Genomic DNA, 22,088 nt, shown 5'->3' on the forward strand with positions numbered 1-22,088 from the left:
CATGATGTATTGTTCCAGGAAACTGTCCCGAATGCATTCTATGAACTCGTCCTCCAGACTACCTTTGCCAATTTGATTTGTCCAGTCTATATGAAGATTAAAGTCCCCCACGATTATTGCATAACCTTTGTTACAAGTGCCTACTATTTCTTGATTAATATTCTGTCCAATGGCATAGCTACTGTTAGGAGGCCTATATACTACTCCTACCAGTATTTTCTGCCTCTTGTTATTCCTTATCTCCACTCATACTGATTCTACTTCCTGATCTTCCGAGCCGAGATTCTTTCTCGCTACTGTCCTCGTTATCCTTTATTATCCGGGCTACTCCCCCTCCTTTTCCATTCTGCCTGTCTTTTCGAAACGTCAAGTACCCTGGAACATTTAGTTCCCAACCTTGGCCACCTTGCAACCATGTCTCTGTAATGGCATTAGATCAAACCCATTTATCACTATTTGTGCCACTAGTTCATCTATCTTGTTACGAATGCTTTGTGCATTCAGATAAAGAGCCTTTAATTTACATTTTTTACCATTGTTCCCTGCTTTGACCTTATTCTCTGCTGCATTGCTACCATTAAACTCTCTGTCCCTTCCTGTCACACTCTGCTTATTTTTACCCAAATCTCTACACTGCTCTATTGTCTTGACCTTTCTCTTTAGATTTCTAAATTTCCCCTCACCTAACCCCCACCCCCCGGAGGAGAGAGAACTGTTAACAATATCAGCTAACATAGGAGCCAAAAAAGGAAGTTGGGTGGTCAGCAGTTTGGTGGGAATAGGGTCGAGGGAGCAGGAGGTGGGTCTCATAGACAAGATAAGTGCAGAGAGATCATGGGAGATCGGAGAGAAACTGGAGAAAGATGTGAGTTCAGAGCTAGGGCAGGCGGGAACCTTAGAGGAAGTTTGGCCCAGTGGGCTAGGGGAAGGAAGGGAAGTGGCAGAGGCAGCTGAACGGATGGTCTCAATCTTCAAGACAAAGAAGTCCATGAGCTCCTCACACTTGTTATCAGAGGTGAGGGTGGAGGAGACAGGGGAGAGGGGTTTAAGACGACAGTTAGCAGTAGAGAATAGGAGCCGGGGTTTATCTTTGCATTCCAGAATAATTCTGGAATAGTGAGCAAATTTGGTAGACAAGAGCAGGGCCCGATAGTGCTTTACGTGGTCCAGCCAGATCTGGCGGCGAATGGCTAAACCAGTTGTCCGCCATATCCGTTCAAGTCTGCGTCCCTTGGACTTAAGGGAATGAAGACGAGGGTCGTACCAAGGGGAATGGCCAGGGTGAGAGAGGGTAATTGTTTTAGTAGGGACTATGGCATCAAAGATAGTGGTGAGCAGATCGGCAGCTGCAGAAATGTCATGGTGAATGGAGGGCCAGAAGCTGAACAGTTGTGATTTCATAAGTGCAGTTGTAAGAGAGTTGGGAGAGAGTTTTTTTCCAGGGGCGGACACAGAAGGAAGTATGGTTGGGGAAGGTGGGTGGAAGGGGGATGTGGGTGGAGAGCGATACAAGGAAATGGTCAGAGATGGCCTTATCTGCAATGGACACAATGGGAGTAGTGAGGCCACGAGAGATGGCAAGGTCAAGGGGATGGCCGTGAATATGGGTTGGGGAGTTTACTTGGAGGGAGAGATTAAGGGAGGATATGAGGCTAGTGAACTCAGAAGAGAGAGAGCATGATGAATTGAGATGGAGGTTGAAATCACCGAGGATGAGAAGGCATTCGGTGCAGAGGCTGAGGAGAACAGTGAAGATATCTCAGTAATAACATTTTTATGGTACTTGGGTGGGCGGTAGAGAACAAGAATTTTAAATGAGAGGGGTGGAATAAGGTGAGATGCTCAAAGGAGGCGAAACTGCTGGAGGAATGGAGGGACAGACCAATGTGTGATTCGGTGATGAGAGCCACACCGCCATCACGGCAGTCTGAGCGGGGCAAGCGGTGGAAGGTATAGCCAGGTGGGGAGGCTTCATTTAAGGGTAAGGTGTCATCACCCCACAACCAAGTTTCCATCAGGGCCATGATATCGATGCAGTCATCCATGATAAGCTCATGGATGGCAAGGGCCTTGTTCGCAAGTGAACAGACATTCTGGAAGGAGATGCGGAGAGGGTCGGTGATGGCTGTCCCGCTGCCAGCATCCACAGGGTCAGCGTTGGGGGAATGAGTTGGATTTGCCCCCAGTGGGCACGCTGGGTGGGAAGGTCGGCAAGAGAGTAGGATGGGACAGTTGGGGTTGCTGCTCGTAAGGCGGCAGCGACGAGTGCCTTGATGGGCCCTTCGTAGGATACCAAGAGAGGCACAGAGGGAAGATGTGGGCTTATCTAAGAGGGAGTCAAGCCTGGGACACGGCAGGAGAGTAGGAAGGTCGAAGAGTAATGAAGGATTGGGGTAGGGATTTGGGAGGGCTGTGTATCCGAGAGAGGAGCGATGAAAGGAGGCATGACGACAGGAGAGTGCAGTCAGGGAGGGATAGAGAGAAAAGGAAAATAGGGAGAAAAAGTGGAGTGGCTCGGGTCCGGAGTGGCAGCCAAAGTGCACACGCGAATGGACACGAGAAAAACTCAGGTTACATAGGCCTGTTTAAATGCAATAATTAATGGAATACATATTTCCTGGTAACCGGGAATAGGTTGGGGACAATAGTAGGGAGACCAAGCTCAAAGTCAGAGGTCCCATGGAAGGACAAGCAGAGGTAAGCAGGATGGGGCCGGTACGGAGCATTGACGAACCGCTGTCCAAAGCAGGTGAGTGAAGTCCAGAAGCTATTTGAAGGGTAGAGAGTTCGAGGATGGAGGTTGTTGCTGTAGGAATGAGAGTAGGTAGCGATGCAGAAAGATGATGGCTAAATTGACGCAAGTTGGAGGCCACCGTAGATCAAAGGATAGCGCTTTGTCGGCTGGCAAGATGGGCCGAATGGCCTCCTTCTGTGCTGTAAATTTCTATGATTCTATGACAGGGTAGATGCTGAGAGGTTGTTTCCCCTGGCTGGAGAGTCTAGAACTATGGGGCATAGTCTCAGGATAAGGGGTCGGCCATTTAAGACTGAGATGAGGAGGAATTTCTTCACTCAGAGGGCTGTGAATCTTTTGGAATTCTCTACCCAAAGGGCTGTGGATGCTCAGTCATCGAGTATATTCAAGTCTGAGATAGATAGATTTTTGAACTATAGGGAAATCAAGGGATATCTGGATCGAGCGTGAAAGTGGAGTTGAGGTAGAAGCCATGATCTTATTGAATGGCAGAGCAGGCTTGAGGGGCCGTATGGCCTACTCCTAATCCTGCTCATAATTCTTAAGTTCTTCTTCAGCCATTTAAGAACATAAGGTGGTGCTCAGAGGGAGGTGTATTTACTTAGCTGGGGTGATGGTGAGGAACATCTAAACTCCGTAAGAAGAAATTTATTAAAGGAACATTAATGGAAAACAATGGCTGCACTGCCACAAAGTGGTGTAATAAGAAGGCTCTGTACCTGTGGCAAAGCTGGACTGCAGTACTGCAAGTCATTTTTCAGAAATTCCTGCTGCTGCTCCTGCCACAGCCGAAACATGCGTCTAATCTCGAAATATTCATTAATCTCAAGACCTATCAAGTATACTAGTTCACTAATGCAGAATAAACCAAACAAAAAGAGCCATATCTCCTGTATAAAGAAAAGAACATCTCATCAGGTTGCAAAATCTTCAAACGATATAAATGTTGCTACAAAAAGGTAACTTCTGTTCTTATCAGAATTCAACTTCAAATAATTGGTAAATGTTTCAAAACTTTAAATTTCATTCTCTTAATTGAAATTTAAAGGTGTGAGGAATTATAGGGGGAGTTTTTTAATTGAAAGAGCTCCCCTTTTAATATTAGAAAATATTAGGCTAAAAAGAATCATGTTTTTTTTTAAAGCTTCAGTTTTCTTACCAGCACTTTACTGTCTCATGCTGCTAGGCCGCTCCAGTGACTTCACCAACAAGAATTGCCGATTTCCCAGCCTGTAGTATGGTTTCCAGTGGTTCAGTGTGTCCCTCTCCCATAAGACAGCAGATGGACACCCCCCGTCGGCAAACGCACAGGAGAGGCTTAGCAGGCAGGCAGACCTAACTTAAGGATCTCGAGGAAGGAAAATTGATCCAAAATGTCAATCGGAATTCTCCCGAGGTTGATATTTTCCTTTATAAAATGGAGGAGTACTTTGAACAAAAATTGAAAATACACCACAATAACTACAAAACAGAATCAAATTTGAGCATAGTTGATAGTTGAGCGACTTGCCAAAGTCATGCCCCAGGATGTCTCCAAGGGAGTTGCTGCAGGGTGCTCAAGGATATTCTCCATTGATGACCCTGCTAGAGTGCCCTACTAGGCAAACTCTGTGAGGGCCTCCGTGTTGGCAAGATTTTCATTTCAGCCCCTATGCCTGTTCAACATCAATGAGGCTTTGTCCCAGGCCTGTGCACCCTGACCCCAGCTGATATCAAATCAAATCAAATCAACTTTTATTGTCATTGTTAGTGCACAAGTGCAGTACAACGAAATGTAGGCTTGCGGCTCCCGAGAGTGTACATTTAGATTAAGACATTTAAACATTCAACATACATTTGGCTTGTAATACATTAACATAAACATAACCATAATAAAGTGCATTGGCAGATGTGCAGGCTTTAGAGTTTATTTGTGGAGTTCAGTAGGATGACAGCCCTGAGAAAGAAGCTATTCCTAAATCTGTTCGTACGGGTGCGAATGCATCTGTAGCGTCTCCCAGATGGCAGGAGGGCGAACAGACTGTGGCTGGGGTGGGTAGGGTCTTTGATGATGGACCGTGACCTCCGCAAACAGCGTTTCTGGTATATGTGCTCTATGGTTGGTAGCCGGGTGCCGGTAATGCGTTGGGCAGTTTTGACTACCCGCTGCAGGGCTTTCCGGTCATAGTAGCTACAGCTGCCATACCATACTGTGATACAGTTTGTCAGGATGCTCTCTATTTTAATATTTTCAAAGATCTTTCAGTGGGATCTATACCTTTATCAGGGAGCTCACTTCAGGGGAAGAATGGAAATTTCTGATGCATTTTTTTTCCACAATTTAAAAAAATAGGGATAGAGAGTGTGCAATTGATCACCCCACATTCAATTCCACTCCCTTCAGGAATTAAAAATGCCCTCCACATGCCAGAGCAATACTGTATGGCATTCCTAGCATCTAATAACTTATTCCTGCCATTTATCTGTCATTACAATATGCCCAACCATATTTGGGTGAACATATTCAGTGCCCAACACCACTGCTGGAATACAAAGAAGTAGGCCTCCAGAGTACGGCTCCGACCCGTGAAATATTTCCGAACTTACCTCTTAGCGCCACAACTATGGAGAGTTCGAGTCTCGGGCCTCCAGACATACATATGCGTAAAGACCCACAGATCCCAGGGACGCAGACGGTTTGGAAGCGTCCCTGGGATCATGTGGACCAGGTCCTCCAATGAGAAAGGAGGATTCCATTTACAAAGGGGATCCCCATAAACCTTAATGGAATCCTGAAATAATTAAACAATTTAGACAACTGCAGTAAAAATAAATGTTCTCATTTTCAAATTTAATTAAAAGTCCCTTCAATACAGCAAATTCAATTAAAATTTAATTTTTTGAAAAATAGTTTTAAACATTTTAATCTGGACCAAAATTTGCATAAAACTAATTTTAAGTGTTTGTGCATCATTTTTTATTTTAAAATTTTTTGTTTAAGAGTTATATTAACCCATACTGCCTGAGTGTTTCATGGGCATTTGCTGAGCAATAGTTGGGCAAATAGCCCAACTCTGTGCCAGCGAAAGTGAATTTCTAGTCGGTTCGGTAGACCTGTCAAGGCATACCTTGACAGATCGCAAGTTCCGGGTTACATACGAACATACAAATTAGGAGCAGGAGTAGGCCACTCAGTCCTTCGAGCCTGCTCCGCCATTCAATAAGATCATGGCTAATCTGATTACTCCACATTCCCGCCTACCCCCGATAACTTTTCACCCCCTTGCTTACCAAGAATTTATCTACCTCTGCCTTAAAAATATTCAAAGACTCTGCTTCCACCGCCCTCTGAGGAAGAGAGTTCCAAAGACTCACGACCCTCTGAGAAAAAAATTCTCCTCATCTCTGTCTTAAATGGGCCCTTATTTTTAAACAGTGACAGTGATCCCTAGTTCTAGATTCTCCCACAAGAGGAAACATCCTCTCCACATCCACTCTGTCCAGACCCCTCAGGATCTTGTATGTTTCAATCAAGTCACCTCTTATTCTTCTAAACTCCAGCAAATACAAGCCTAGCCTGTCTAACGTTTCCTCATAAGACAACCTGCCCATTCCAGGTGTTAGTCTAGTAAATCTTTTCTGAACTGCTTCCAATGCATTTACATCCTTCCTTAAATAAGGAGACCAATACTGTACACAGTACTCCAGATGTGGTCTCACCAATGCCCTGTATAACTGAAGCATAACCTCCCTACTTTTGTATTCAATTCCCCTCGCAATAAACGATAACATTCTATTAGCTTTCCTAATTACTTGCTGTACCTGCATAGTAACCTTTTGTGATTCATGCACTAGGACACCCAGATCCCTCTGCATCTCCGAGATCTGCAATTTCTCACCATTTAGATAATATGCTTTTTTATTCTTCCTGCCAAAATGGACAACGTCACATTTTCCCACATTATACTCCATTTGCCAGATCTTTGCCCACTCACTTAACTTATCTCTATCCCCTTGTAGCCTCCTTATATCCTCTTCACAATTTACTTTCCTACCTATCTTTGTGTCATCAGCAAATTTAGCAACTATACCTTATTTATTTATATAAATTGTAAAAAGTTAAGGCCCTAGCACTGATCCCTGTGGCACACCACTCATTACATCTTGCCAATCAGAAAATTACCCATTTATGCCTACTCTCTGTTTCCTGTTAGCTAGCCAATCTTCTATCCATGTCAATATGTTACCCCCTACACCATGAGCTTTTATTTTCTGCAATAACCTTTGATGTGGCACCTTATCAAATGCCTTCTGGAAATCTAAGTACAGTACATCCACCAGTTCCCCTTTATCCACAGCACATGTTACTTCCTCAAAGAACTCCAATAAATTGGTTAAACATGATTTTCCTTGCACAAAACCATGTTGACTCTGCCTGATTACTTTGAACTTTTCTAAATGCCCTGCTATAACGTCTTTAATAATAGCTTCTAACATCTTCCCTATGACAAATGTTAAGCTAACTGGCCTGCAGTTTCCTGCTTTCTGTCTCCCTCCCTTTCTGAATAAAGGAGTTACATTCGCTATTTTCCAATCTAATGGAACCTTCCCCGAATCTAGGGAGTTTTGGAAAATTAAAACCAACGCATCAACTATGTAAGGTTCGAAAACTTCTGCACAACCCCAGAACAGAAGAATAGCATCATTTTTAAATGATTTTGGAACATTACAGAAGAAATCTGTAAAAAGGATAAAAGTCTGGTTGGGCCAAACAGAAGAATTTCAAAGAGTTAAATTAAGGAAGAGATTTTGGACTGTTTTAAGGAATATTGGGCCAAAGGGATTTAAAATAAAAATCCCAGGAAGATTTGGCTGGTTTAAAAGGACATGTTCAAGCTTGCAAAAGGCTGGGACAAAGGGGAGGAGAGTGCCCTCCCCCCCCCCCCCCCAGTTTGGATATTGGACTGTCTAAGGAATGTCTAGGGCCGCCCCAGTTTTACATAAGGACAATGAAACCTGTTTCCCACCGAGAATTCGCAGAGCCAGGTATCGAATAAACAGGACATGTCCCCAGCAATACAAAGAAAGGAACATTAGCCCTACAGGTTACCACAAACAAACCACAGTCCAAAACCAATTAAAGAGATTGACAAACGTTTTGCATTTTAAAACTGGTTTCAAGGCAATCCCGAAACCAGTTAAAGGCCGATTAAGTTTAGATGAGCCATCCCCTAAACTCGTTAAGTTTGGATGGGCCATCCCCGAAGCTCGTTAAAGTTTTAAAACACCTTAAAAATAACGAGCCCACCAAATTTAACAAAGAAACCTGGGATTTGGCGGTCAGATAAGCCAGGCCCCAAATTAGTATAATTGAGGCCTGCCTTTTCAGTTCAACACACAGTACAGACAGCTGAGACAGTTCAAACGGACAGCCAGTTTGAGTTCAAGTTCAGCCAACCAGCTCGAGAGAGATCATCATCGGAGACTCGAAGGAAGAAAGAAGAAACCGAGATCACGGCAACCAAAGGCCTACAGAAACCAACAACCGCCAAAGACTTGTTTCCACTCTACAGGCTAGTCTGGCTTACCCCTGGGTAAGATTTGGACACAAGACCCTAAAACTAGCCCTAACCAAAGGAAATTGGGTACTTACCCGACAAATCCAACAGCGTGACTAACTGCATCAGCGGACCAATCCAAACTGAAGACCCAACGCAGGTGCAGTCTTCTACCACGTCCGAGGTACGGCAGGCCCCGACCGCCACAACTAAAGAGAACCCCGAAATCGCGAACCTCTACAGTCTGTCAAGAAAGTCGTTTTGGTGAGCATTTCTTGGTCCTCTGGATTCCAGCCTAGCTAGTGTAGTGGGGTTGGGAGGGTAAGGGATTTTGTGTATTGTAATTCTCCCTCGCTTATTCTGTGTGTTCCCCACCCTTTTAAAGTATAAGTTTTATTGTATTGTATCTTTTCCTGTCTCAAAATAAAAATCTGAATTCTTTTGACTAACCCAGGTGTCTGTTGCAAGTTTATTACAACCCCCAAATAAGTCCAAAGTCTAGAACAAAAGGGAGTGGGAGCGATTCGAACTGCTCAAAGGAGTCAGAGGATAAGCTGACAAACAACCCACACACCACCCCTTACAACTATCTCACTAACCACTTCTTTTAAGACCCTAGGAAGAAGTCTATCAGGACCCGGGGACTTGTCAGCCCGCAGCTCCAACAATTTGCTCAGTACCACTTCCCTGGTGATTATAATTTTCTTGAGTTTCTCCCTCCCTTCCATTTCCTGATTTACAGCTATTTCTGGGATGCTACTTGTATCCTCTATAGTGAAGACCGATGCAAAATACCTGTTCAATTCAACTGCCATCTCCTTATTTTCCATTATTACTTTCCCAGACTCACTTTTTATAGGACCAACGTTCACTTTGTTAACTCTTTTTAAAATATCTATAGAAACTCTTACTATGTGTTTTTAGATTTCTAGCTAGCTTTCTCTCATACTCTAATTTTTCCCTCCTTATTAATTTTTTAGTCATTCTTTGGTGTTTTTTATATTATGTCCTATCTTCTGACCTGTTGCCCATCTTTGCGCACATGCGCAGCGCATGTGGTAACCCGGAACTTGCAGGGTCTTTCAGAAGGCTTACAACGGTGTACGCTCAGTACGCCATCATCGGGACCGCAAATTCCGGGCTGTAGTATTCTGGAAATCCCAAAAATGCCAGTGGGAATAGCTTCCTACCTGATTTTTCAGCTCCATCCACTGGAGTTAAAAATCAATGGCCAATCAAAACTTCTCCCAAGGCTAATAATTTCCTTCTATAAGAGGATTACTTTGAACAAAATATTCTTCATTCAGAATTTCTTTCCCATTTAATGAAAACACATTAAATGGAAGTCTATTACAGGAACAAAGATATTAAGAAAGTAATAAGGTGCAAAAAGGAAATCTGTAAAAAAACTGGCAAGGGATGTCAAAGCTATCAGCTTTATAAATATAGATAGATGCAGGACAATAAGGAAATGGCAGGCTTGTTAAATGAATACTTTCTATCAACTTAGTGGATTTAATAAAAGTAAAAGAAAGGTAATGGAGAAAATAACGGCACTTAAGATAGTCAAATCTCCAGGGCCTGATGGGTCCCACCCCAGGCTATTAAAAGAAATGAGTGAAGAAATTGCAGATGCGTTAGTCATTGTGATAAATCCATGTAGTGAGACAAAGAACTCGAAGAGGCGAGGTATGAGGATTAAGACGAGTACTTTATTGAATGACTGCGAGACAACCAGGCAGGCCTGCTTCCAGGCATTGCACCTTTGCTGACCTTAGCAGGAAGCTAACCCCTGACCTTAACAGGAAGCAACCCCTGACCTTAGCAGCAGCATTGGCTACAGCACCACCTGGTGGATAACCTTAATCATAACATCCCAGATCACTATATCCCTCCCCCCTTAAGATTTCAGTATGAATTTCTTAACAAACAACCATTCCTAAGGGTCACATAAGAAGTCTCCATTCACCATGTTCCATACTTGACAAATCTAACAGGTCAGTATCAATCTCTCTGGTGGCTTGCGAGTCCTTTGTGAATGTTTGACAGTAAAGTCCCTGCTTGTTTGTGGTGAATCCACCAGCTGCTCCTGAGCAGTGCTCTGAGTATCTGACTCTGCAACGATGGTTTCCTCTTGATGAATGGGTTCCTGTGGAATTGTCTCTCTCCCTGGTGGTGGCACCACAGATGCACTTGGATAACTGGGGGCAACCCTGTCCTCAGCCATTGCATCTGGAACCTTCATTTCAATTTCCCCTTGTCTGGTAAGTATCTGATCTACATGTCTGCGTACTACCCTACCATCACTCAACATGACCTTGTATGATATGGGATCGGTCATTGAGTCTATGAAGCCAGGAATCCACTTGGGTCCATAACTGAAATTCCTGGTAAGGACCGCATCTCCTTCGCCAAAACTTCGGCTCTTTGTTCTTTTGTCATGGTTCTCTTTTTGTTTGTTTTGTCTGTTTTCCATTTTCCTTTTTAGGTCTGGGTGGACAAAGTCAAGAGTGGAGCGTAGTCTACGACCTAATAACATCTCAGCAGGAGAGTCCTGTGGTGGATTGAGGTGTTATTCTGTAGCTGAACAGAACCCGTGACACTTTGGCTGCTAAACTCCCTTCTGCACTTTTTTTCATCATCTCTTTAAATGTTTGTATGGCTCTCTCCGCAAGTCCATTTGAGGACGGATGATATGGGGCCGAGGTCACCTGCACTATGCCATTTTTTCTCAAGAACTCTTTTGTCTCTGTACTCACAAAACAAGTGGCATTGTCACTTACCACGATCTCCGGTAGCCCTTGATTACTGAAGCTCTGACGCAGGCAGTCTATAGTAGTAGTGGCGGAAGCAGAATTTACAGGATAAACATCCATCCATTTGGAATGTGCATCAATGATTATGAGGAACATCTTCCCCATGAATGGACCCACATAATCTAAGTGCAATCTTCTCCATGGTTTATCCGGCCACTCCCAGGGGTGGAGAGGAGACGCTGCTGGTGCCTTCTGGTGTTCCTGACAAGTGCTGCATGTCTTGACTAGATTTTCTATCTCCTCATCTAGCTTTGGCCACCACAAGTAACTCCTAGCCAAGGCTTTCATACGCAAGACCCCAGGATGACACTGATGTAGTTGCTCTAGGATAGACTGTCGTGCTGGCTGTGGAATAATCACTCGTGCTCCCCACAACACGCAACCATCCTGCACACTCGGCTCTGTTTTCCTGACACTGTAGGGTATGAAGTCAGCCCCTTCCAGATGCTGTGGCCATCCCCTCACCACATATTCTCGAACTCTAGACAGTACTGGATCTTTACCTGTCCATGTTCTTACTTGCTCTGCAGTCACAAGTGCTGTGTCAGTGTCCTCCAACATCAACACTCTGTCCTCTTGAGCTGCACGGATAGGTGTGCCTGGCAGTGGAAGATGGCTCAAGGCATCTGCGTTCCCATGGTACTTGCCCGCCTTGTAGACGATGACATACTCATATGCCCTCAACGTCATGGCCCACCTCTGGATCCGGGGTTACACCATCTGTGGAACTGCTTTCATTTCATTGAAAAGAGAGATAAGAGGTTTATGATCAGTGCATATGGTGAACTTCCTGCCATATATGTACTTGTGGAACCTCTGTAACCCAAGCATTACTGCTAACCCCTCTTTGTCTAACTGGGAATAGTTTTTTTCCGCTGGTGTTAGAGTTCGGGACATAAACCCTATTGGTCTTTCAGTTCCATCTTCCATGCAGTGTGAAAGAACTGCCCCCACCCCATAAGGTGAAGCGTCACAAGAGAGAATGATGTCTTTCTCTGCATTGTAGTGAACCAGCACATCCGACGACAGCATCAGTTTCTTGGACTGTTCAAATGAAACCCCCTGCTCCTCTCCCCACTATCACTGTGTCTCCTTGCGCAGTAGTTTGTGAAGAGGTGCTAACACAGTTGCCAATTTTGGTAAAAGCCTGTTATAATAGTTCAGCAGTCCCAGGTAAGCTTTTAACTCAGCCACATTTGTAGGAGCAGGGGCATCCTGCAGTGCTTGTACCTTCTCCTTGAGTGGATGGAGCCTGGTGACATCCACTCTGTGTCCCAGGAACACTGCCTCATTCCCCAGGAAAGTGCACTTACTCCTCTTGAGCCAGAACCCTGCCCTCTCCAATCTCTGTAGTACCTCTCTCAGAGTGCTCAGATGCTCCTGGTCGGTTCTTCCCGTCACCAGAATGTCATCCAGATAGATGGAAACATGTGGAATCCCTTGCAGTACACCTTCGATTGTCCTCTGGAAGATAGCTGGACTAGATGAGACACCAAACGGTAAGCGGTTATATGTAATCAAGCCCTTGTGATTATTTATGGTGACATACTTCTTTGATTCATCATCCAGTGTAATCTGCAAGTAGGCATGACTCATATCCAACTTTGTGAATTTCTTTCCTCCAGCCAGGTTTGCAAAGAGATCCTCTGTTTTGGGAATAGGATACTGCTCTAGTTTGGACACTCGATTGACTGTCAATTTATAGTCTCCACAGAGTCTTACCGAATTGTCCGGTTTTAAAACAGGTACTATGGGAGCTGCCCATTCTGAACATTTCACTGGCTCCAGTATGTTCTCTCTCAATAGACGGTCAAGCTCAGCCTCTACCTTTGGCTTCATGGCATAAGGCACAGGTCGTTGTTTAAAAAACCTTGGCGGTGCCTCCTTATCTACATAAATCTTAGCTGGGGGGCCATTAAATGTGCCAAGTTCCTCCTTGAACACATTCTCATGTTCACTCAACACTTCTTGCAAAGTCAACTGTTTGCCCGCATCTATTTGATGTACTGCTCCCCAGTCTAATTTAAGTTCTTTTATCCAGCCCTGACCTAACAGGTTTGGTCCGGTACCCAAACTATAACTACAGGTAGCTGTTCCACTGTGTCCCTGTGTTGCACAGTTACCTTAGCTGTACCTAATGTCGCTACTCGTTCACCTGTATATGTTTTAAGATGCAGGGAGCAAGGCTTTAACTCTGGAACTTTTGCACAGTTCCACAATTTTGAGTACTCTGCCTTGTTCATTATGGTCACGCCGCACCCTGTATCCACTTCAAAGTTCACTGTAGAGTCATTTACTGTCAGTTGCAATGTGATAGGAGCCACTTTTGGAATGTTCTCTAACATGCCATACATTATGAACATGTCCTCTTCTTCCTCAGTTTCCCTGCTGATGCGGTGTGCTCCATGTTTTTTCACTTCTCTCCCTTGGTTTTGCTGTCCTCCCCCTTTTGGTTTGGATTCCTCCACAGGTGATTTCGCCCTGCAAGCTCGTTTTATGTGTCCTTGTTTCCCACACTTGTAGCACTTTTCCTCCAGAAACCGGCATTCACTCGCCAGGTGATCGCCCTTGCATCTATAACATGCCTTCACATGCTCACGTTGTGGTTTCTGATGCATGTTCAACTTGTGCACAACGACCTGACCTGCAACTTGCGTAGCATTAGCCCTGTCTGAACCCTGTATTTCTTTTACATCTCGGTTCGCTGTCTCTATGGCTTGAGCAAGTTCCAATGCTTTTTCATAAGTAAGCCCAGTCTCGGATAATAATCTGCGCTGCACTCGGTCGTCCATTATTCCGCAAACTAGCCTATCTCTCAGCATTTCCTTCAGGTTGTTCCCATAATTGCAATCTTGTGCCAATTTACGCAACACCGCTACATAGTCCATTACACTCTCTTCCTCTTTCCTGTTCCTTGAATTAAACTTGAACCGCTGTACAATCTCACTAGGCTTAGGGTTGAAATGTTCTTTTAGCACAGCCACTAATTCAACAAATGATTTGTCTCCAGGCTTTTCAGGACTGAGCAGGTTCTTCATCAAACTGTAGGTTTGGCTTCCCACTGAACTAAGCAGAATGGCTTTCCTTTTTCCGGCTTCATTTATTTCATTTGCTTCGAAAAAATAACCCAACACTTCACAGTATTCCTCCCAAGTTTGTGCTTGAATATCAAAAGCGGAGACCGTGCCTACCGTGGCAGCCATGCTCTCTTCCAACTGGTAGCTAACTGCAGCTCGTGATTTTGTTGTTTAAACGTCCTGGCAGACTTCTCTTATTCAGGGTCCTGTTTTACCTTGTCACCAAATGTGATAAATCCATGTAGTGAGACAAGGAACTCGAAGAGGCGAGGTATGAGGATTAAGACGAGTACTTTATTGAACGACTGCGAGACAACCAGGCAGGCCTGCTTCCAGGCATTGCACCTTTGCTGACCTTAGCAGGAAGCTAACCCCTGACCTTAACAGGAAGCAACCCCTGACCTTAGCAGCAGCATTGGCTACAGCACCACCTGGTGGATAACCTTAATCATAACATCCCAGATCACTATAGTCATAATTTTCCAAAACTCTCTATGTTCAGCAAATGTGTCTTTGGATTGGAAAGTTGCAAGTGTCACTATTATTTATGAAGGTAGAGAGGGAGAAATCAGATAATTATAGATTAATCTGTTTGATATCAGTTGTCAGAAAGTTACTGAAATCTATCAGAGGTAGAATGACTCGGCACTTGGACTAGTATGAAGTGATCAAAGAGAATCAGAATGGATTTGTGATGGGTAGATCATGTCTGACTAATCTACTTAAAAATTTTCAAGAGTTCACTAGCATGGTGGATAGGGGGGTATCTATGGCTGTTGTCTCTATGGACTTCCAGAGGCATTTGATAAATGTTATCAAGTAATTATTAGCAAAAATGTAAGTACAGTACACAGAATTGGAGGTAACCTTGTGACATGGGTTATTAATTGATTGGGATGTAGGATATGGAAAGTAGGGTTAGAGGAAACAATCGCCGATGTGACAGGATATGATAAGTGGTGTTTCCCAGGGATCTGTACGGGGGCCTCAGCTTTTCACCATATTTATTAATTACTTAGATGAAGAAATATAGTGTTGTATATCCAAGTTTGTAGCTGACACTAGTTTAAGAGGCACAGTAAGTTGTGTAGATAGGAGTACAATGTTACAAAGGGATATAGAGAGATTAAGTGAGTGGGTAAAACTGTGACAGATTGAGTACAACGTCGTCATCCATTTTGGATCCGAGAAAGACAAATCAGACTATTTTGTTAATAATGAGAGACTAGGAGATGTAGCGGAGTAAACGGATTTAAGTATCCATTTACACAAATCACTAAAAGCTAGTGCACAGGCACAAAATGTAATCAAAAAGGCTAGTGGAATGTTGGGCCTTTATCTTAGGTTAAAAGTGAGAAAGTTATACAGAGCCTTGGTCAGACCCTATCTGGAGTATTGCCTTCAATTACAAGCACCACAGGAAGGATATATTGGCTTTGGAGGGGTGCAGTGTGATATACCTATCAATTCGTCCAATAAAAAGCGACGAGTTAGGAACGTAACTAAAGGTTTTTATTGACTAAATAACAGAGCCCACCCTCGTGGGTGATCGGGTCCAACAAGGAGGAATACCAGCCAGTCGACTACCTTTATACCTGGGCAGGTAGGTGGAGCCATGGGCGGAGTCGGAGGTGGTCAGCCCAGGTATAACAGCGCGACAAGAGGCGACCTCGTATCGTGATACAACAGTGATAACGGTGATAACAATACAACAGTGATAACTATAGTGTAACGATAAAAGTGGTTTACCACATTCACCCCTTGTTTAGATTTGAGTCCGGCGGGGTGAAGTGTACTACCAGTTCTGGTATGTCAGTCTGTCCGGAGGCCTCGTAAGCCTCTCCGATCGTCGCAGCGGCGGTGCTGCATTATCCGGTGTTAGTGCTGGTGTCTGCGTGGTCGGCGAAGGCTCGTGGGGTTCCGGCATGCCGTCTACCTGGGCTGGAATTGGGGGGGTGGTGGGGGGGGGTAAAGGTGGTGTCTCCGGAGTGCCCGAGGGTGCGAGGTCTCGTAAGGAGACAGTGTCCTCCCGCCCGTCTGGGTAAGCCACGTAGGCGTACTGGGGGTTGGCGTGCAGGAGGTTCACCCTTTCGACCAGGGGGTCTGTTTTATGGGCCCTCACGTGCTTTCGCAGCAAGACGGGCCCCGGAGAGGTCAGCCAGGTTGGTAGAGTGGTTCCCGTAGTCGACTTCCTGGGGAAAACAAACATTCGTTCATGGGGGGTGGCGTTAACGGCAGTGCAAAGTAGTGACCGGATGGAGTGCAGCGCTGTCGGGAGGACTTCCTGCCAGCGGGAGGTTGGGAGGCCCTTAGACTTTAAGGCTAAGAGGACGGCCTTCCATACCGTCGCATTCTCTCTTTCCACCTGGCCGTTCCCTTGGGGGTTGTAGCTGGTGGTCCTACTTGCTGCAATACCTCTCGCTAGTAGGAACTGACGGAGTTCCTCGCTCATGAAAGAGGAGCCCCGGTCACTATGTATATAGTTTGGGAACCCGAAGAGGTCGTTCAGGCATTTAATGACCGTGGTACTGGTCATGTCTGGGCAGGGGAAGGCAAAGGGGAAACGGGAGTACTCATCAACAATGTTGAGGAAGTACACATTACGGTCAGAGGACGGGAGGGGCCCCTTAAAGTCGATGCTCAGGCGCTCGAAGGGGCGGGTGGCCTTGATCAGGCTTGCTCTGTCCGGCCTAAAGAAGTGCGGTTTGCACTCGGCGCAGGTCTGGCAGTTCCTGGTTATGGTCCTGACCTCCTCGATGGAGTAGGGCAGGTTGCGGGCCTTAATGAAGTGGTAAAGTCTGGTGACCCCGGGGTGGCAGAGGTCGTTGTGGAGGGTCTGAAGTCTATCACTTTGCGCGCTGGCGCATGTAATTCGTGACAGAGCATCGGGGGGTTCGTTCAGCTTACCTGGCCGGTACAAGATATCATAATCGTAGGTGGAGAGCTCGATTCTCCACCTCAAGATCTTGTCATTCTTGATTTTGCCCCTCAGCTTGTTATTAAACATAAAAGCGACCGAACGTTGGTCGGTAAGGAGGGTAAATCGTTTGCCTGCCAGGTAGTGCCTCCAGCGTCGTACCGCCTCCACAATCGCCTGGGCCTCCTTCTCGACCGACGAGTGTTGGATCTCAGGGCCCTGTAGGGTCCTTGAGAAGAAGGCCACCGGTCTCCCCTCCTGGTTAAGGGTGGCGGCTAGGGCGAAGTCGGATGCATCGCTCTCGACTTGGAAGGGGATGGACTCATCCACTGCGTGCATAGTGGCCTTGGCAATGTCTCCCTTAATGAGGGAGAAGGCTGCGCACGCTTCCTCCGTAAGGGGGAAGGATGTGGACTTCATGAGGGGTCTGGCTTTGTCCGCATAATTGGGCACCCATTGGGCATAGTAGGCGAAGAGCCCCAGGGTTCTCTTAAGTGCCTTAGGGCAGTGGGGGAGGGGTAGCTCCATGAGGGGGCGCATTCTTTCGGGGTCGGGGCCGATGAGTCCGTTCTCTACTACACAGCCAAGGATGGCAAGGCGCGAGGTGTTAAACACACATTTCTCCTTATTGTAGGTGAGGTTCAGCCGTTGGGCTGTACGGAGGAATTTCTCCAGATTCACGTCGTGGTCCTGCCGGTCGCGGCCGCAGATGGTGACGTTATCTAGGTAGGGGAATGTGGCCTGCAGTCCGTTCTGGTCAACCATCCGGTCCATCTCCCTTTGGAAGACCGAGACCCCGTTGGTGACACCGAAGGGGACCCTAAGGAAGTGGTATAGGCGCCCATTCGCCTCGAAGGCGGTGTACTGGCGGTCCTCGGGGTGGATAGGGAGTTGGTGGTAGGCCGACTTAAGGTCGATGGTCGAGAATACGCGGTATTGTGCAATCTGATTGACCATGTCAGATATGCGGGGAAGGGGGTATGCGTCCAGCTGGGTGTATCTGTTTATGGTCTGGCTGTAGTCGATGACCAGGCGATTTTTATCGCCGGTCTTAACGACCACGACCTGGGCACGCCAGGGGCTGTTGCTCCCCTCGATGATGCCCTCCTTCAGGAGACGCTGCACCTCAGAGCTAATGAAAGCTCTGTCCCCAGCGCTGTACCGCCTGCTCTTGGTAGCGACGGGTTTGCAGTCGGGGGTGAGGTTAGCGAACAGGGAAGGTGGCGGCACCTTGAGGGTGGATAGGCTGCAGGTGTTACGCGGTGGGCGGTTTAACCTTCGCTGGTTGTCGACTGTGAGTGGGGGGAGGGGTCCACCGTATGCTAGGGTTACACTTTGGAGGTGGGATTGGAAGTCCAGCCCTAGTAGGACGGCAGCGCAGAGCTGGGGGAGGACGAGGAGTTTAAAGTTTTTATACTCTGTACCCTTAACCGACAAGGTCACAGCACAGTAGCCGCTAATGTCCGTGGCGTGGGACCTCGATGCCATCGAGATTCGGTTGCGCGTTGGCAGGACAGGGAGGGAGTAGTGGCTCACCGTGTCTGGGTGGATGAAGCTCTCCGTGCTTCCGCTGTCGAACAGGCAGGTCGTGGCGTGGCCGTTTACTTTGATGTCCATCATCGACTTGGACAGGTGGTGTGGGCGGGCTTGATCCAGAGTGACGGAGGCTAGCGTGTAGGTAAGCGAGTCGTTGTCGTCTGCGGGCGAGGCGGTCGTCGGGTCCGGGGGCCCGGTGGCAGTCGGGCGTGGTGGGTAAAATGGCGTCTCCCACGAGGTAGGACAAAATGGCGGAGAAGATGGCTGCCCCCATAACTCACATGAGGCACTATTGGGGTCGGTTGCCTTGATCAAAGATGGCCGCCCCCATGACTCACGTGTGGGGATACTGGCCTCAGTTGCCGTGAAAGAAGATGGCCGCCCCCACAGTTCGCATGAGGCACTGCTGGCCTCTGAAGATCCGCTCCTGCAGGCCTTAGAGACGTGGCCTTTCTTCCTGCAGGTTGTGCAGGTAGAGTTCCTGGCTGGGCAGCGCGACCTCGGGTGCTTCTCCTGGCCGCAAAAGAAGCAGCCGGCGGCCCGATCGCGGGTGCCCGATGTCGGAGCCGGTACCGGGGGTGGCGGGCCCGGTCGGGTCCGGGACGCCGACGCTGAGGTAGGTCCCGGGGGCGGCGCTGCGAAGGGTATTGCGGTAGGGGTCGGGCCCGAGTCCCAGGGTCGCGAGCAGTACCTGGAAAACGCCTCCTGGTCCTGATGGGCCACCTCCAGGGAGAGAGCGAGGGCTTCAGCTTTGTCCAGGTCGAGGTCTTTAGCTTCAAGCAGTCTTTGCCGTGAGTAGTCGGACCGTAGGCCTTTCACAAAGGCATCGCGGATATTATCCTCCGTATTTTCAACAGCCGTCACCGCTTTAAAGTCACAGTTCCTGCCGAGTGCTCTTAGCGCCCGTAAAAATTCAGCTACAGACTCTCCTGGCTGTTGCGGGCGGGATCTTAGGAGGTGCCTGGTGTACATGTAATTTACCGGGCTGCGGTACTGCTGTTTCAGTAGGTTGATAGCGGCCTCGTACGTAGTCGTGTCCTGTATGAGTGCGTATACTCTCGGGCTCGCTTGGGCGTTCAGAAGTCTTAGTTTGGATCTCTGCGGGGCGCCGGATTCTTCCAGGTAGGATTCGAAGCAGTCCAGCCAGTGTTTGAAGTTGAGGGCTGCGTTTGCTGCCTGTGGGTTTAGATCCAGGTACGGTGGTTTGAGGGCTTGCAGCCAAGCCGGCTGGTGTGGCTGTGCTTCTGGGAGGGCTTCTGGCTGGCCAGTAGTAGACATCTTTAAAATTTAGTCAATAAAATTGATATACCTATCAATTCGTCCAATAAAAAGCGACGAGTTAGGAACGTAACTAAAGGTTTTTATTGACTAAATAACAGAGCCCACCCTCGTGGGTGATCGGGTCCAACAAGGAGGAATACCAGCCAGTCGACTACCTTTATACCTGGGCAGGTAGGTGGAGCCATGGGCGGAGTCGGAGGTGGTCAGCCCAGGTATAACAGCGCGACAAGAGGCGACCTCGTATCGTGATACAACAGTGATAACGGTGATAACAATACAACAGTGATAACTATAGTGTAACGATAAAAGTGGTTTACCACACAGTGCAAATTCACCAGAACGATACTCATGCTGAAAGGGTTAAATTATGAAGACAGGTTGCATAAACTTGGTTTGTATTCCCTGGAGTTCAGACGATTCAGTAGTGGTTTAATTGAGGTGTTTAAAATGATAAATGGATTTAATACAGTGGATAGAATGAAACTATTTCCTCTGGTGGGGGAATCCAGGATAAGGGGCAGAATCTTAAAATTAGAGCTAGGCCATTTAGGAGTGAAACCAGGAAGCACTTTTTCCATATAAAGGGTGGTGGAAATTTTGAATTTTCTCACCCAAAAAAGTGGTAGTTGCTGGGTCAACTGAAATTTTCAAGAGCAACAGATTTTTGTTAGGTAAGGGTATCAAGGTTTATGGAGCGAAGACTGGTAAATGGAGCTGAGCCATGCTCTAATAGAATGGTGGAACAAGTTTGAGGGGCTGAATAGCATACTCCTGTTCCTATGTTCCTAGTTTAACTTTGGTATGGGTTAGTTAGAGACGATGATAGAGTGAATTGAATATGGGCTGTGGAAAAAACAGGCTAACTGGCAATTTCTCATTTCCATGTTTTTATACTCTTACGATTGAACTGTTGGAAGTGTTACCAATAATCATATATATCCAATTTATTTTTGTGACTGACACATTTATGTGATCTATTTGTGAACGTACTAACCTGTATGCTGGGCTGTAATGTGCACTGGTTAAAATGCTTCAATTTTTTTAAATGTTAAAAATGTAATCACACCAACTGTTAGTGCTACTTACCAGTCTGAACTCGGTGACATAGCTTCTGTCCTTGGATAACAGGCGCAAAAAAGAGGACCAGGATACAACGAATACAGTATTTGCCACAAGAAGAGTTAATGCTTCCATACTGTAAAATATAAATGAACAATACTGTTAAGGTACAAAAACTGAGAATGCTGACAATACCTGTACTTATAACTACATATTAATTGCCAGTTTGTTATGATGTGAAACCTTTCAACACTGGAAAGTACTTGTTTCTTTAAAAAAAAAAGATTCATGAAGCTATTTTCAATAAAACAGGCACAAGAACATTATTTTTGTTATTCTACTGGCCCTGTTCAATGAGCGTTTAAAAATCAACAAAAGACCATTTTCTTCAAAGTAGAAGTAGAACGGAAATTTACTCAACTATTGTGTCTGAGTTCCACACAAAACTTTGTGTAAAATGATGTTGAGCAAAGCTGACATTCTGTTTATAATACAGTTTTAAACAAAGTGCATACCCTCTTGAGAAAATCACATTCAAGATATTGGCGCTTTGTGACGAACACTGTGTGGCATCAAATTCCCCTTAATCTATAATGACTTCCCACACAGGTCACTAATATGGAAGACGATTCGGTTGTAGAGACTCTCACAGTTTTGCACATGGTACCATGAAAATGGTGGCCTATCTCTGTAACCTCCTCCGGCCCTACAACCCTCCAAGATCTCTGCGCTCCTCCAATTCTGGCCTCTTGTGCATCCCCAATTTTCATAGGCCCACCACTGGCGGCTGTGCCTTCAGCTACCTGAGCCCTAAGGTCTGGAATTCCCTCCCTAAAACTCTCCGCCTCTCACTCCTTCCTTAAGTCACTCCTTAAAACCTATCTCTGACCAAATTGTCCTAATATCTCTTTATGTGGCTGAGTGTCAAATTTTATCTGATAATGCTCCTGTGAGGCACCATGGGATGTTTTACTACGTTAAAGGCACTATATAAATTCAAGTTGTTGTCAAGCTAGCTCCCCTAATAGCTTTAGTGAAGGTGGGATAAGGGACGGGCGACCAATCCGCTTTCAGGAGGCGCGTCCCTCATTTAAATATTTTAATGAGGCT

The 22,088-nt window shown here is 46.2% G+C and overlaps 1 protein-coding gene across 1 annotated transcript in view; it reads right to left on the reverse strand.

Annotated features, from left to right (window-relative positions):
* Nucleotides 1–22,088, reverse strand: part of LOC147112415 (uncharacterized) — a 164,674-nt gene that overhangs the window by 64,275 nt on the left and 78,311 nt on the right. Inside the window, exons 7-8 of the mRNA XM_085998175.1 lie at nt 21,006–21,114; nt 3,475–3,645 (exon numbers count right to left, since the gene is read on the reverse strand). Of these exons, the coding sequence (XP_085854301.1) occupies nt 3,475–3,645; nt 21,006–21,114 (280 nt within the window). The remainder of the gene's footprint in view (nt 1–3,474; nt 3,646–21,005; nt 21,115–22,088) is intronic.

The sequence above is a fragment of the Somniosus microcephalus genome, chromosome 9 (assembly GCF_052327205.1).
Source record: "Somniosus microcephalus isolate GS21.2 chromosome 9, FLI_Smic_1.0, whole genome shotgun sequence".
Classification (NCBI taxonomy): Eukaryota; Metazoa; Chordata; class Chondrichthyes; order Squaliformes; family Somniosidae; genus Somniosus; species Somniosus microcephalus.